Below are 15,394 nucleotides of genomic sequence, written 5' to 3'. Positions count from 1 at the left end.
CTCAGAGCCTAGAGCCTGCTTCAGATTCTGTGTCTCCCTCTCTCACTGCCCCTCTCCTGCTCCTCACACTCTGTCTCTCTTTCTCTCTGTCTCTCTCAAAAATAAATCAACATTAAAAAAAAAAAAAAAGATGACTGAGGGCAGAAACTAAGCTGAATACTTTTTATACTTAAAATTTAAGCCAAAATTGAATACATATTAGATGAATATTTAGTATATTATTTGATTTAAGCACAACATATCCATTCATTAGCCTTCCTTCCTCAACCCTCACCCCCAAAAAACTAAGTTATTAAATCATATCTATGCAGTTGAAGCAACTTTGCTCATGGCTCCATTGTGGTTTGACAGAAGTGTGGGAATGACATAGCTTAACATAATTCTCAGTATTCAATTTTTTTCTTTTTTTAAAAAATGTTATTTATTTTTGAGAGAGAGAAAGAGATAGAGTGTGAGCTGGGGAGGGGCAGAAAGAGAGACACAGAATCTAAAGCAGCTCCAGGGCCTGAGCTGTCAGCACAGAGGCTGATGCAGGGCTCCAACCCATGAACTATGAGATAATGATCTGAACTGAAGTCAGGCAATTAACCAATTGAGCCACCCAGGCGTCCCTCATTTTTGTATTTTTGAGTTTGATTTTTTTTTAATTCTGTGATTTCCCTGGAAACAATATGGCACTGTTTTTCCCACTCTTACCAGTAATATAAACAAATCTGGATTTGTGAAAAAATTTCCTTCTCTGGTTTGTCACTTAGTTATTTTCATGACATAAGTGTCATTTGTTTTTATTTCTGTCAAGTTGAGGATTTCATTAATTGTTATCTGATCAGCAAGCATAAAATGTGATATGTGTTTGCATGATTGTGTATTTCTGTGTCCATCCATCACACTGAAATGCAAATCTTCAACATGATGTTTCATTTCTATATTTTTGCACTTTGTTTACTACATAATGTTATGCAACATATAAATTAACTGTTAATCCTATGCTTCATATTTCAAAAAGTCACATCAATTTGATACTTAATTTTTTATCAACATTCTGAAAATCCTTTCCTTCAAGAGATCTGAGATCTAAATATTATTTTTATGGTTTAGATACTTAAAATTCTTTGTTTAATAACTTCTCAAGATTTGGGGGAACATATGGCTGAATGGACTTGTATAGTATAATATGCTTAAGTCCTGGGAGTATGCCCTCTTTCTTCTATAGGAAGGTTAGGGTGAAGGATGAACATATTGACATTTACTCTAATTCTGATAGAAATCACATGTGTAAATAGTGTCAATTAAAACCCCTGTCCTGAATCATTCTAAAATAATTGTGCTTTTCTTTTATATGCACTATGTCCTTGGACATGTTTATTAACCACTTTGACCTTAGTTTCTCATTTCTGAAGTGGAGCTAATACTATTCCTTCCCTCAAAATATGCAAAAATTATTGGCTTCAGGTCTTTTCAGGGCCTACTACAGTCACTCAAGAAAGTCAGGAAGACTGGGGCGCCTGGGTGGCTTAGTCGGTTAAGCGTCCGACTTTCGCTTAGGTCATGATCTCGCGGTTCGTGGGTTCGGGCCCCGCGTCGGGCTCTGTGCTGACTGCCAGCTCAGAGCCTGGAGCCTGTTTCAGTCTGTGACTCCCTCTCTCTCTGACCCTCCCCTGTTCATGCTGTCTCTCTCTCTCTCTCCTAGAAATAAATAAAACATTAAAAAAAAAAAAAAAGTCAGGAAGACTGACTGATAGGTTGCATGTTTTAGCTTCCTCTAGCCATTGGAGAGGTTAACCACAAAACCTGAAAAAAATAAAAAGAAAGAAACAGGTATCAGATATTCTTTGTTCTCTTGGCTCTTAAACTCAAGCAGGATGGGAGCAGATATGAACCATAAACTTCCTCCGGGGGCAGAAAAGAGAAGAGGCTATCTCCCATTGCATAGTCTGTTGACGAATGTGGTTCCCTTGGTAATGATGGTTTGGGTTGAGAGATTTCAGTGTTGATATAGAGAAACACAGTGGATTGGCCAAGAGAGAGAGAAAAAAAGATGTTAATCATGTGTTTAGAACTTGTTTGAACATTAAATGGTAAAAAAGAATATAGAGTGTGGTCTATAATCAAAGAAGAAAAAAGATTCATTATTGTTTTCTTCTCATTTAATCTATGTTATTCATTCAAAGAAATGATTAACAACCTCCTCTATCACAGTGCACACTGTTTTACCTTAGTATTTTGGATGACTAGTTCTATAGCTAGCCTAAGTGTATAACACAAATCATGGGAAGAATAAACACATGGCTAAATGAATGAGCATTATCTTATCGATATTACTAACAATAATGTCAAGATTATCGTTTGGCCAGATTATATCATTCTAAAATAGCACAAATAGTAAAATAGCTGGAAAAAGAGTTCTGTGTAATCTGAATAGTATAGTATTGAACAATGAACTCTCAAGACATATGTACTGAGCTGTTGAAAGGGGGAACTTCTAGTTGCTTAGAATATTAAGCTATTACTTAAAGGACATGCAGAGAATATTGACAAATTAAAAGACATTTTCCTAGGGAATTCTGTGATCCTGAGGTGTTACAGATGAAACAGAGTTCTTTCCTTAAGAAAATAAATGAATTAAAATTAATTTAAAACATTTTATATAGCCTTGAAAGAAATGCCAGTACTTTCAATTCTGTATAAAAGGAATGTTGAGAAGCAATCACATCTGGTGTGAAGTCAAGAAGAAATTTCAGAAGCCTATGGTACATTCCTGCATATTTTTAATGATGGTAAAGAAAGACAAATTTACAACTGGGTAACTTAGAGTATACAGGGAGTTTGGCCAACATACATAATTCTGAATACATGTTTTCATGTTTTTGATATGTCAAAAATATTCAGATGGCAAAAAAAATTAATTTGGCTAAAGAAATGGAATTTGAGTGTATTAAATATTCTTACATACTCAGTAGTTTTGACTCACAGAAATCCATCATTTAAAAACTGGTCACTGATCAGTTGTGTGAGATTAAGAATAGCATGCAAAATAATGTGTTAATTCATAAATTCTACACATTCTGGGTACTTTTGAGTATAATAATCACTCAGAAGATTTTAGAAAAAAGAAAGATGAAGAATGTTTGATTGCATACCTATTCATAATCTTGCTCAGTCAGCAGTATTGCTACTAGTAACACTGTGAAGTTCACAACAAGCCTACTGAATTGCCGGAGTGCAACACAGCTGGTTGGTTATTTTGGGTTTCTTAATGCTTGCCCCGATTATGTGGCATTCAGCTAATTATATGACTAAATATCTGACTCAACCACAAAGTACTTAATTTATTGACCACATGTGGACACAATGTTAATCTTTCCTTCCAGTGAAAAATTAGACATAATCACTCCAAGGACTCCTAGAGCTAGTATAGATTATATTTTATGATGTATTCTTCTGTTGGTGCTATTTTCAGTACCTGTGTTTTCATTCCTCACAAAGCCTGGTTGCAGTATGCTTAGATCATAAAAACTTTACAATAAAGTTCATGTGAATCAATTACTCTTTGATCTCATGCTCTTTTAGTTAGCAGTACAATCAGTTAGCATTCTTTGCATCGTATACATTGGTTGGTCTCCTAGATCAACCTTATTCCCCATAAATATTCTTATTCTCTAAGTTTACTTTTGCTTCCTAGTGGAAAGTACCTGTTTTTCAATACCCAACATTACTGATGAATCTCTCATTAGTTATTAAAAGTCACATGGCTAAACAGTTATAAGAAACATGCTGAGTCAATTCTAAAAGTCAGTTCTAAAATCCTAAAATGTGTTGCCAACATGGGAGTAAGGACATTTAAATTTTTTTTTCATATTTATGTATTTATTTAGAGAGAGATAGAGAGAGAGAGAGAGAAAGAGAGAACACGAGCAGGGTAGGGTTGGACAGAGAGGAAGAGAGATTTCCAAGCAGGCTCTGCACTGCCAGCACAGAACCAAGTGTGCGGCTTTGATGCCATGAACTCTGAGATCGTGACTTGAGCCAAAATCAAGAGCATGAGATCAAAGAGTAATTGATTCACATGAACTTTATTGTAAAGTTTTTATGACCTAAGCATACCTTTGTGAGGGATGAAAATATACGCTTAACCAACTGAGCCACTCAGGTGCTGCAGTAGGGGCATTTTTAAATATGTGATAAGAAAACATATTGAAAACATAAAGTAATTAAGTGATGTTTTTCCTCTGAAAAAATAATACAGTAGAATGTTGTCTTTGTTTTTTTTAACTGGGCTGGCTCTGGTAATTTTAACAATTGTAGACAAAATGAAGTAGAGATGTTGTTTTTCTACAGTAGAAATCCTCTGAAAAGAATTGTTGAGGAATTTGGTAGAAAGATATATTATGTTAACTGTAATATTAACAAGCGTTGTCTATTTTTACCTGAGGAAGGAGAAGTATCTGTAATACTGATGTTCAGAATGCATGTTCCCTATATATCCAAATTCATCTTACAATCAACTTAGTTAGAATTTTAGATTATTTTTAAAGTTGACATGGAGTGCAGTTTAGGACTTGAAAAATGATCATGTCCTCAATGTACCATGAGTTCCAAAGGAAGATGTCCATTTTGGCTTCTGTTCACATATAGCTCTTCCTTTCATAATGTCCTTCATAATATTATGATGGCATTCAAACTATTCTTTCTGTGATAGGGATGAATAATATCTAATCTCATATAGTGCATGGATCATGGCTAAAGACAAATAACTAACTACTCTATCATACAATGTAGCGAGTATAATTAAATATATATATAACTTGAAAAATTATTTTCTAAACAATATGATGCATTATCTTTTGTTTTCTCTGAGGACTCATTCTAAGTAACATAGACTTTGATGAATTGTGTAAGATGTTCATTATGGTAGCTAAATTTTGCCAGAGATCTAGTAAGTAATAAGATATATTAATTAAGAAAGGAAAGATATACAAGCCAGTATTTTTAATAGTGGAACACATGCTTCACCCTTTAATTAAATTTGACTTGTTCAAGAACTAAATTAAAGTGACAACACAAGGAAGAGAAATGTGAGAAATTTTCATAATGCCGTATAACCTGCAAAAATACAGAAAGAGGAAATCAGTTTATTTCCCCTTTTCTTTAAAGGCTGATATAAGGAAAGAAAAAAGGAGAAATTGTGTGTATGTACTGTGTGTGTTTTCTTGAAGGGGTAGATTGAATATATTCAAATGATTTTTTTTAATTAGCAAACTATTGCTGGTTAAATATCTAATTTTTCACCTATAATGTTTTTTTTAGAAAATTAAAAATATTTTTCAACTATTTTAAGTCAAGTATCCAAAGATCTATGTAATAAGGATGAAAGAAGTAACAAATTGATTGAAGACAAAATCCAAGGTGATTTTCAAAGCTTTCTTGCAGTATAAGAATGAAATCAGGTGTAGGCACTTTGTGAGACCCTGGAACTTCAGTGGAGAGAACAGGACTTCAAATTCTATTCCTCCACCACAAAGCATATGTGGCCTGATAGCAGGGAAAAATGGGCATTTTGATGATGTGCTCAAAGGGAACAGAAAGATATTTGATAGTAAGGGCTTTTCTGAATTATTTAATATCTCAAAAAGACATATAAAATGTGATAATTTCACTTTTCTTACATTTCTTTCCCATTTAGGGCTGTAGAGGGCAGTTAAGAATACGGTTGTGAAAAATGCTATAAGGAATTGTACTTTTGCTGAATCTCAGGATACAGAAGAGCCACCTTCAGTTAATTATGTCTATAAAGTTGTTTAAATGACTTAAGTTTAACAAGTGGTGCAGATTGGAATATCAAGTCTAATGTGTGTTTCACTTAGAGAAGAGCATGTGGTTTTAGGTTGCCGACTGCATGGAAACGGAGCTTTTGTGAATTTACCATAATAAATTCAATGATTAGAAATTTATGCCAAGTGGTTTTATGAAAATAGCAGCAAAAAGTATCCTTAGACAATTTGAGCCCTATACCAGGAGAGCACATCCTTATTGAAGACAATATTCCTGAATATGTGGTAACTTGCTTAAAACATAATTTTACCAGGCAGATTATCTTATTTTTCCAGACTGGTAGGAAAAATAAATGCTTGTTCCCCATTCTTCCTTTTTATGCACACGGTTTTAGGAGTGAATGTTTCATATTTAGTTTTCATTTGTCCATTAATTTTTCCTCTTCAGGTGTAATCTAGCCCCTGTGGTGGAGTTTGCTGCAGATGTGGGAACTAAATCAGATTTTATTACCATGAATCCATCAGTTGTACAAAGAGCATTTGGAGGCTTTCGAAATGAGAGTGACAGAGAAAAATTTGTGCATAGACTTTCCATGCTGAATGACAGTGTCCTTTGGATCCCTGCTTTCATGGTCAAAGGAGGAGAGAAGCACGTGGAGTGGGTTAATGCATTAATCCTTAAGAACAAACTGAAAGTGCGAACTGCCTATCCATCATTGAGACTTATTCATGCTGTCAGAGGGTAAGTGTCTGGAAAGGACCAGTCTGTCCTTGGCACAATGGAACACATAACTAAACGTTTTTCCCTAGACAGGAGGGAGCTTCAGGAAAATCTCCCAATGGATATCTGTTTCTACATTTTTAATAATGGGTACTCTATTCAGCAACTTGCGTTTTGTTTATGTACTGTGTTATCTTAGCTCATTCTCTTTCTTAAAAAAGCAAATGTTTGAACTTGGCATTTATTTATGTCTGCTCATGAGCAAACTACTGACTTTTATGTTTTGCCGTGTTAAAGAGTAGTAAGAATTCATTGTAAAGTTGATGAATTTGAGGTAAGAAAACTACTGACAGAAGTGCTAAATGGCTACTGGGCAATATTGTGGAAGCATAAATGTTAGATACATTTAAAGAGCAATTAAGTCCCTCCTGTAGTTAAGAGGTTTACTAGAGATAGAGAAGGCTGGCTGACATAACATGCCCCAATGCTTCCCCCAAAAGCCATAGACTCCATTTTTATGAATTAAGTTAACTTTTCCCTTTTATTAATACAATCAGATGTAGAACCAAGAAATAGACTTTTATATAAAAGTGGCAAGTGGCCAAAAGGCCAAGTTCAGTCATACACATATAAATGTGTAAAATACATAACACAAAATAACCTGTAATGTGTATTTATAGAATATCTACTGAATGCCAGATATTGGGGATAGAAAAGTGAAGAAGTCTAATCACTTCTTTAAAGGAATGTATAGGCTTTCTGGTGGAAACAGACATATATATATAAGTGGCTAGGACATAAACGAATAATAAGAGGGTATATTGTTAGGAGTGTAGAATTTGTTTCTCGTGTTAGCAAAGAACACTTAAAAGTCTAACATTTCAACCAGACATGAAAAACAGAATAGCTATTTATCAGGGATAAAAAGAGAAAGAGACAGAGAAACAGGACAGAGACAGAGAGAGAGAGAGAGAGAGAGACGGTGACAGAGAAAGCCAAATAGAAGGAAATGTTATTGCATTATTAGTGTGAGCCAAGACAAGATAAGAACAAGGTAAACTTGTGGATAATGGAGTCCATTGTGGAGCATTGGAATACAAGGTAGGAAAAATAACTTGTGATCTGATTGGTAAGAGAATCTATTTTATTTTAAAGCATGGTTGTATGGGTGAGTTTAGGAGAGTAAGTCTCATAACAGCAGACTCTGAATTGGCAAGAAGAGGTGCTAGAAGTATTAAGGCCAATTAAACTTTTGGATTAATTTACTCAAGATGATAAAAATATAGGGCAGAATTAATGGCCATGGAAAGAAAGGAAGGGCAAGTTCAAGGGACCAATTAAATACAACAGATAGAAGTTCTAAAAGAAAAAACAAGTTTCCAAGCCCAAAATTAAAAATAGTTTGCTTCATATACTGTAATTGGGGCTGGGCTAAGGTGTTTTCATTTTTTTTGTTATTGCAATACTTTCCTTCCAGGATTTACCATTTCCTTGTTTAAGGCTCAAGACAGTTTCTTAGATTGTGTTATTCTGCACACAATTAAATTGCATTCTTATAACTAAATTATGGTTATTCAACAGTCATTCTTTCATGAAACGTCAACAAAGTAAGATAAAATATATTAATTTGGAGGAGAGGTATTTTTTTAATTACAAAGATTCCTGGCCATTAGTTTGACTCTGAAGGAAAAAAATATATTTTTAACGGGGTAACTTTATAAAGCATTGTGCTAAGAACACATCTTATTTTTTGATATGTTAATGTTGAGTATCATTTGAGTGTGAGAAAATTTAAAGATAGCACTTGGTCTTATTGTCTTATCTTGTACACACACGGAGACATATATACCCTGACCCACACATACAGATATTCATACATACTCCAGTGATAGCTTATTAAGATTCTAAAACAAATTTTTTGAAGTACTCTTTGATTATAGGAAACTGATAAAATTTAATATTACTCTGAATTAGCATTAGTTTAATAGACTATGTTTTGAACAGTTTAAGGTTCACAGCAAAATTGAGAGGGTGGTACAGAGACTTTCCATATACTCCCTGCCCCCACACATGCATAGCCCCACTGTGAACATCTCATACCAGGACTGTACATTGGTTACAGTTGATGAACCTACATTGACACAATATTACCCGCCAAAGTCCATAGTTTACCCTGTAGTTCACTCTTAGTTTGTACATTCTGTGGGTTTTGACAGATGTATAATAACATGTATCCACCATTATAGTATCATAAGGAGTAGTTTTACTCACCTAAAAGTCTTCTGTGTTCAGTCTATTCATCCATTCCTCCCCACTAACTGGTGATAAGAACGTTTTTTGTTTGTTTTTTGTTTGTTTTTGCTGTGTCTATAGTTTTGCCTTTTTTTGAATGTCATATAGTAGGAATCAAATAGTAAGCCTTTTCACATTGGCCTTTTACACTTAGCGATAAGCATTTAAAACTCCTCCATGTCTTTCATGGCTTGACAGATCATTTTCTTTAGTGCTAATAATCTTGCATTGTCTTGATGTACCAGTTTATTCATTCACTTATTGCTTCTAAGTTTTGACATTCATGAATAAAGCTTTTGTACACATCTGTCTGCAGGTTTGGGGGTGGACATAATTTTTAACTCATTTGGGTAAATACCAAGGAGTATGATTACTGGATCCTATGTTAGGAGTATTTTGAACTTTGTGAGAAATTGCCAAAAGTTGTACCATTTTATATTGTCAGCAATAGTGAATGAGAGTTTCTGTTACTCCACATATCCACTACTGTGCTTTCAGTGTTCTGGATTTGGGCCATTCTAATAGTTAACGTAGTGATATTTCATTGTTGTTTTAGTTTGCATTTCTCTGATGACATAATGATGTGGAGCATCTTTTAATAAGTGTATTTGTTTCTTTTTCAGTGAGAGGTGTGTTGAAGTGTTAGGCCCATTTTTTAGTCAGGTTGTTGGTTTTCTTATTGCTGAGCTTAAGAGGTTTTTGTATATTTTGGATAATGCTCCTTTTCCAAGTATGTCTTTTGCAAATACTTTCTCCCAATCTGTGGCTTGTCTTTTCATTCTTTTGACAGCATCTTTTGCAGAGCATAAGTTTTTATTTTTATTTTTATTTTATTTTTTTAATGTTTATTATTGAGACAGAAACAGAGCATGAATGGGGAAGGGGCAGAAAGAGAAGGAAAAACAGAATCTGAAGCAGGCTCCAGGCTCTGAGCTGTCAGCACAGAGCCCAAAGCCAGGCTTGAACCCACAAACTGTGAGATCATGACCTGAGCCAAAGTCAGAAGCTTAACTTACTGAGCCACCCAGGCATCCGCAAGTTTTTATTTTGTAATGAAGACCAGTTTATCAATTATTTCTTTCATGGATCATGCCTTTGGTGATATATTTAAAACTTCATTGCCAAACCGAAGGTTATCTAGATTTCTTCTATATTATCTTCTAAGAATTGTATAGATTTGCATTTCACATTTAGATCTATCATCCATTTTGAGTTAATTTCTGTGATGGGTATAAGGTCTGTGCCTAGATTATTTTCTTTGTATGTGATTGTCTAGTTATTCTGGCACCATCTGTTGAAAAGAATATCTTTGGGGAGCCTGTGGGGGTACATATCAGAAGGCAGGAGTGAAGTTTGGTTGCATGCACAGCCTGCACCCAGCAACTTCCAGTGCAAGATGGTGCTAGGAGAATCTCAAAAAAAAAAAGGACTATCTTTGTTCTGTTATATTATCTTTGCCTATTTCTGAAACATTATTTGGCTATATTTGTGTGGATCTAGTTCTGGGCTCTTTATCTGTTCTGTTGACTGTCTTTTCTTCACCAACATTGTGATGTCCTGATTTTGCTAGCTTTATGGTCAGTCTTGAAGTCAGGTAGTGTCAGTCCTCTGACTTTCTTCTTCTCCATCAGTATTGCATGGACTATTCTGGTCTTTGCCTCTCCATATAAACTTGCAATTAGTACTTTTGTTCCCTAAATTCTGTTGTATATTTCTTCATTCAATCTCAATGGCAAAGCACAAAATAAGAGGTATGGTTGAAATGGAACATTTTCAATAAATTACAGTAGAATTATACATGATTAACACTGTGGATTTGTGTAGGCTTTTTACAGATTTTTAAAATTTATTTATTTATTTTGGGAGAGATTGAGAGGATCTGCAGGGGAGAGGCAGAAAGAAAGGGAGAGAGAGAGAATCCCAAGCAAGCTCTGCTCTGGCAGTGTGGGACTTGAACTCACTAACCATGAGATCATGACCTGAGCCAAAACTAAGAGTCAGAGGCTTAACTGACTGAGCCACCCCCATGCCCCTTTTGATAGATTTTTTTAAAATATAGACAATGCAGGGGGATGCTGGGGTGGCTCAGTGGTTAAGTGTTTAACTTCAGCTCAGGTCATAATCTCATGGTTTATGAGTTCAAGCCCAGTATTGGGCTCTGTGCTGATAGCTCAGTGCCTGGAGCCTGCTTTGGATTCTGTGTGGGTCTCCCTCTACCTCTGCCCCTCCCTGCCTCATGCTCTGTCTCTTTCTCTCTGTCAAAAATAAACTTTAAAAAAATAGAGAGAGTGCAGATCCTTTTAATAACTAGTTAATCAATACTCTTCATGTTTTGTCTTATCCACATTCCTTCCATAACCATTATAAACTATTTCACCTAAGCATTTTATTCCAAAGAGCAACAAGGCCAAAGTTCTGACAACTGGTGAAGTTAATGGTATACTTTCTTTAGATTACTATGCTTTAGATGTTTTTTAACAAGAATTGTTTTGACTTCTCCATGAAAAACATACCTTGCTACTTTACTGCTCATCCATCTACATACTCCCCCTTCGCAAGTCAAATGGTTGAATTCTAAACTGTGACCCAGGATATAAAGAAGTAGCTCTAGAGTTGCTTTTCACCTTTCCAATCCATTGGAAATTTGTAAATGTGGTGTATGTGAAAGGTTATTTCACTCATGGAATTAATGAAATGAATGCATTAATGCATGCAATGTAGCATTGCAACATAATGTTTGTATTCCGCAAAGCTACTGGAACTCTGAAAGAAAATTAAGGAAGTGTGAATACCGATGAAACAGACTGACATGATATGAAAGCAAGAGCAAACTCCCCAAAGATCTGTTCTTTAAGTATCTGTTTTACATCTCTCTGAAGCACTGTGGTTAATAAAGTTCAGGACAATAATTTAGAGAATTTCATAGCCTCTGTTGATTCCTGGAGTGTGTTGTCTCTAATAAAATGTTTAGAGCACCTAGTACATGCAGTTTAGTGTGCACATAATCACTATGTTAAAATGAGAGGGGCTTTTAAGTGATTTGGAAAGCAAAAAGTTCCTGAACACAATGAGAATCATTTAGATAGTTTTCATACTGTCAACCTTCATTATTTAAACTTTCTTCTCACTCAAAATTATGACGGCTTACCAACTTCAAACATCTATTCAATTGTAGGGCTTTTTTTTTTTTTTAAATAAAGCTCCAAAAATATAACCTCAATCAAAAACTCTAAGAGATTCTTAGATTATGTTTTAATGAATGGTCATTCTTCCCAAGCCATATTAAATAAAATGTAAGGAAAAGAGATAGTTAGATTCTAATTTTAAAACAATCTTACAAAATAATGAAAGGGTCATCTAATGGGGACAAAGAAAAGATATATTTACAAATTTAAAAGAACCGTGAATGCATTAAACTGATGTCGGGTTGCAAGTTTTTCTCTGGTATTTCTTCAAAAGCTACACATGACTACATATTTTTATTATTATTTTATAGTTTTCCTTGTGAAAGAGAAATAATTTTGGTAAGACTTTAAGAATCAAGAGGGGATTTTGAAACTTTAAAATGATTTGTTGAAACTTTAAAAATGTGACTACAAGATATAAAAAATTCAAAATTCTATTACATTTATAATAAAATTATCAACGTGCAACACACAATATCCTGAAACACACATTTAACCCATGGAATAGTTTAAGATAAAATTTTAATTTTTTTAAATGTTTTATTTATTTCTGAGAGAGAAATAGAGATAGCATGAGCAGGGGAGGGTCAGAGAGAGAGGGAGACACAGAATCCGAAGACAGGTTCCAGGCTCTGAACTAGCTGTCAGCACAGAGCCTGATGCAGGGCTCAAACCCATGAACCATGAGATCATTACCTGAGCTGAAGTCTGATGCTTAACCAAGGTGCCACCCAGGTGCCCCTAAGATACAATTTTAAATTATTAAATGAGACATATCAAAATATATTTTATAAAATACTTAGTGTTAGTCAAAAAAGTCCTATTTTTTTATAATTACCATAATTTGATGCATAATAGCCAAGTGCTGTTTTATTCAATGGGATGGTTGTACTTTGTTTTCTCATTTTTTAAGATGGTGAAAATAAATTAGCATGAAAAAAGTAAATTCTCGGTTCTACTACCAAGTGCTATAGATAGTTCATTTTCTTATTTTCAGTTTATTTATTTATTTTTGAGAGAGAGAAAAGGACAGAGAGAGAGGAAGAGATAGAGAATCCCGATCAGGTTCCACACTGTCAGTACTGAGCCCAATGTGAGGCTCAAACTCACAAACTATGAGATCATGACCTGAGCTAAAATCAAAAGTCGATGCTTAATTGACTGAGTGACCCAGGCACCCCTGATAATTTCTTAAGAATTCTCCAAGGAAAGAGATTAGATAGATAAGTGTATTTTAAAATTATGTTTTATATGCATAAAATGTTATATATAAATTTCTAGTTCTTGCTTAGAATGGTGTATAGTCTTCTGCCTCTTTTGAAGTTTTTACTTTAGTGAGTTTGTTCTTTTGGTTCTCATCTCTATTCTCTGATATCTTAATTATAATTCTCTTACATCTATTTAGATATTTATATTTAAGAGCATAATTGATTTAAACTTTGATTTTTTTTTTCACCTGGGTGGCTCAGTTGGTTATGTCCAACTTTGGCTCAGGTCATGATCTCATGGCTCCTGAGTTCAAGCCTTGCATTGGGCTCTGTGCTAACAGCTTAGAGCCTGAAACCTGCTTCAGATTTTGTGCCCATCTCTCTCTGCCCCTCCTTGCTCAGGCTCATGCTCTGTCTCTGTCTCTCTCAAATATAAATAAACATAAAAACCTTTAGATTTGCTTACAATCATTTTGGAAAATACATTCAAAATTTATACTTGAATCCTTTGCCCCTGACAATTATTATGAAGCATTAAAGTATTTAAGCCAAAAATTAAATATTTAAGTCTAAATCAGTTTATAAATTTATATCATCCATTAGCTTATTGTTTCAATCCTACTATAACAAAAATAATACATTTATCCTATTTTGTCATTATACCTTAATTATTTGTTTTAATATTAATATTCATAAAATAGAGACTATACTCTAAGTTGATAAAGATACTTTCTATTAATCAAGATAAACACTTTGATTAAGGATTTGTGACTATTGAGATTAATAAAAGTTCATAATGTTCTATGTGTTACTGTCATAGTTGGTAATTGTAAAGTTATCTAAAAATTGGTAAACAACGTCTTCACCAAAATTATGTTTTTTAATTTTTTTTTTTTGAGAGAGAGAGAGAGAATGAGCAGGGGAGGGTCAGAGAGAGAGGGAGACAGAATCTGAAACAGCCTCCAGGCTCTGAGCTAGATGTCAGCACAGAGCCCAACACAAGGCTCGAACCCACGAAATGTGAGATCATGACCTGAGACGAAGTCAGACGCTTAACCGACTGAGCCACCCAGGCGCCCCCAAAATGATTTTTAAGAGAAAGATAAATTGAGTTCATGTAGATTTTTAAACATTTTTATGAGTTCTACCTATGATTTCCGTTTTTTATCTTTTAGTGGAGAATATATATGCTACCCTTATATTTAACAAATCTTCCAAATGTTTCTTATTTAAAGGATAATTTAACAACTAGAAAAGAAATGTACAAGTGTGAATAAAAGTGACTATATGACTGCATTAAATTTGCTTGGAATTAAGAATTTTCATTGAAATGCTTGGTATATCCTATGACCTATAACAGAGTTTCTCAAATTGGAGTTAACAGATGTATTTTACAGGTTCTGAAAAAAATATTCCTTTTCTCTTTAAAACTTGTTTCTACATTGATCCAAACTGAAAACACTGGTATAGAGATTTTCAAGAATTATTTAGGAGTTTAATATACAAGGAAGGTCAAAATAAAACTCCCATTCTGTCCGTGGACAAGACTATTTACATCCCTCAGGCTCAGATTTGTCTGTTTTAAGATGTGGGTATTGAGATAAATAACCATTTAGATTCTTTTCAGTGCTTAATTTCACTGGTCCTGTGCTTTAACTGTCCTTGCTTTAAGTAACTATTCAAAACATCACAGTACACATTTGTACTTAATACTTAGAAACATCCTCAGAAATGTCATCCATTAACCTAAATAAAAAGCTTTGTTTAACTTAATCATCATGATAATTGAGGCAGCTTACTATGATATTCATGCTTCAAAGTAATTTCTCTTGTAATTTAATTATTCTTTATATTTTTCAAGACCATAATTAAACTAACCCACCCCCAATTAAATGTTTCTTGTTGCTGGTAAAATATATATATATACACACACAAACAGGTACACACACATATACACACAAATATGTATAGATATATAAATATAGAAGATATAGGAATATATGTTTGTTAGGGAGACATTTAGGCTATTGAATTTGTTCTTTCTTTAAATTTCTAAAATTATTAACTTATTTAAAAAGCATAGCTCATTCTATAAATGGAAATTATGTAAAATGATTTCTGGAGTAGTGTTTATATATTGTATATAAGGAAAATAAAAGTAATATTTACTGCTATGTATACACCCAACATATAACAATATTCAATATACTATTAATC

The 15,394-nt window shown here is 34.0% G+C and overlaps 1 protein-coding gene across 1 annotated transcript in view; it reads left to right on the top strand.

The window, feature by feature from the left end:
* The window catches only part of ST8SIA4 (ST8 alpha-N-acetyl-neuraminide alpha-2,8-sialyltransferase 4), a 96,577-nt gene that overhangs the window by 35,617 nt on the left and 45,566 nt on the right, over positions 1-15,394 (top strand). The window contains 1 exon segment of the mRNA XM_039221244.1: positions 6,220-6,513. Coding sequence (XP_039077175.1) covers positions 6,220-6,513 — 294 coding nt within the window.

This window comes from Hyaena hyaena, unplaced genomic scaffold (assembly GCF_003009895.1).
Source record: "Hyaena hyaena isolate Hyena2069 unplaced genomic scaffold, ASM300989v1 scaffold_973, whole genome shotgun sequence".
In the NCBI taxonomy this organism is placed as follows: Eukaryota; Metazoa; Chordata; class Mammalia; order Carnivora; family Hyaenidae; genus Hyaena; species Hyaena hyaena.
The sequence above is the reverse complement of the archived record's forward strand: the minus strand, read 5'-3'. Positions and strand labels throughout refer to the sequence as shown.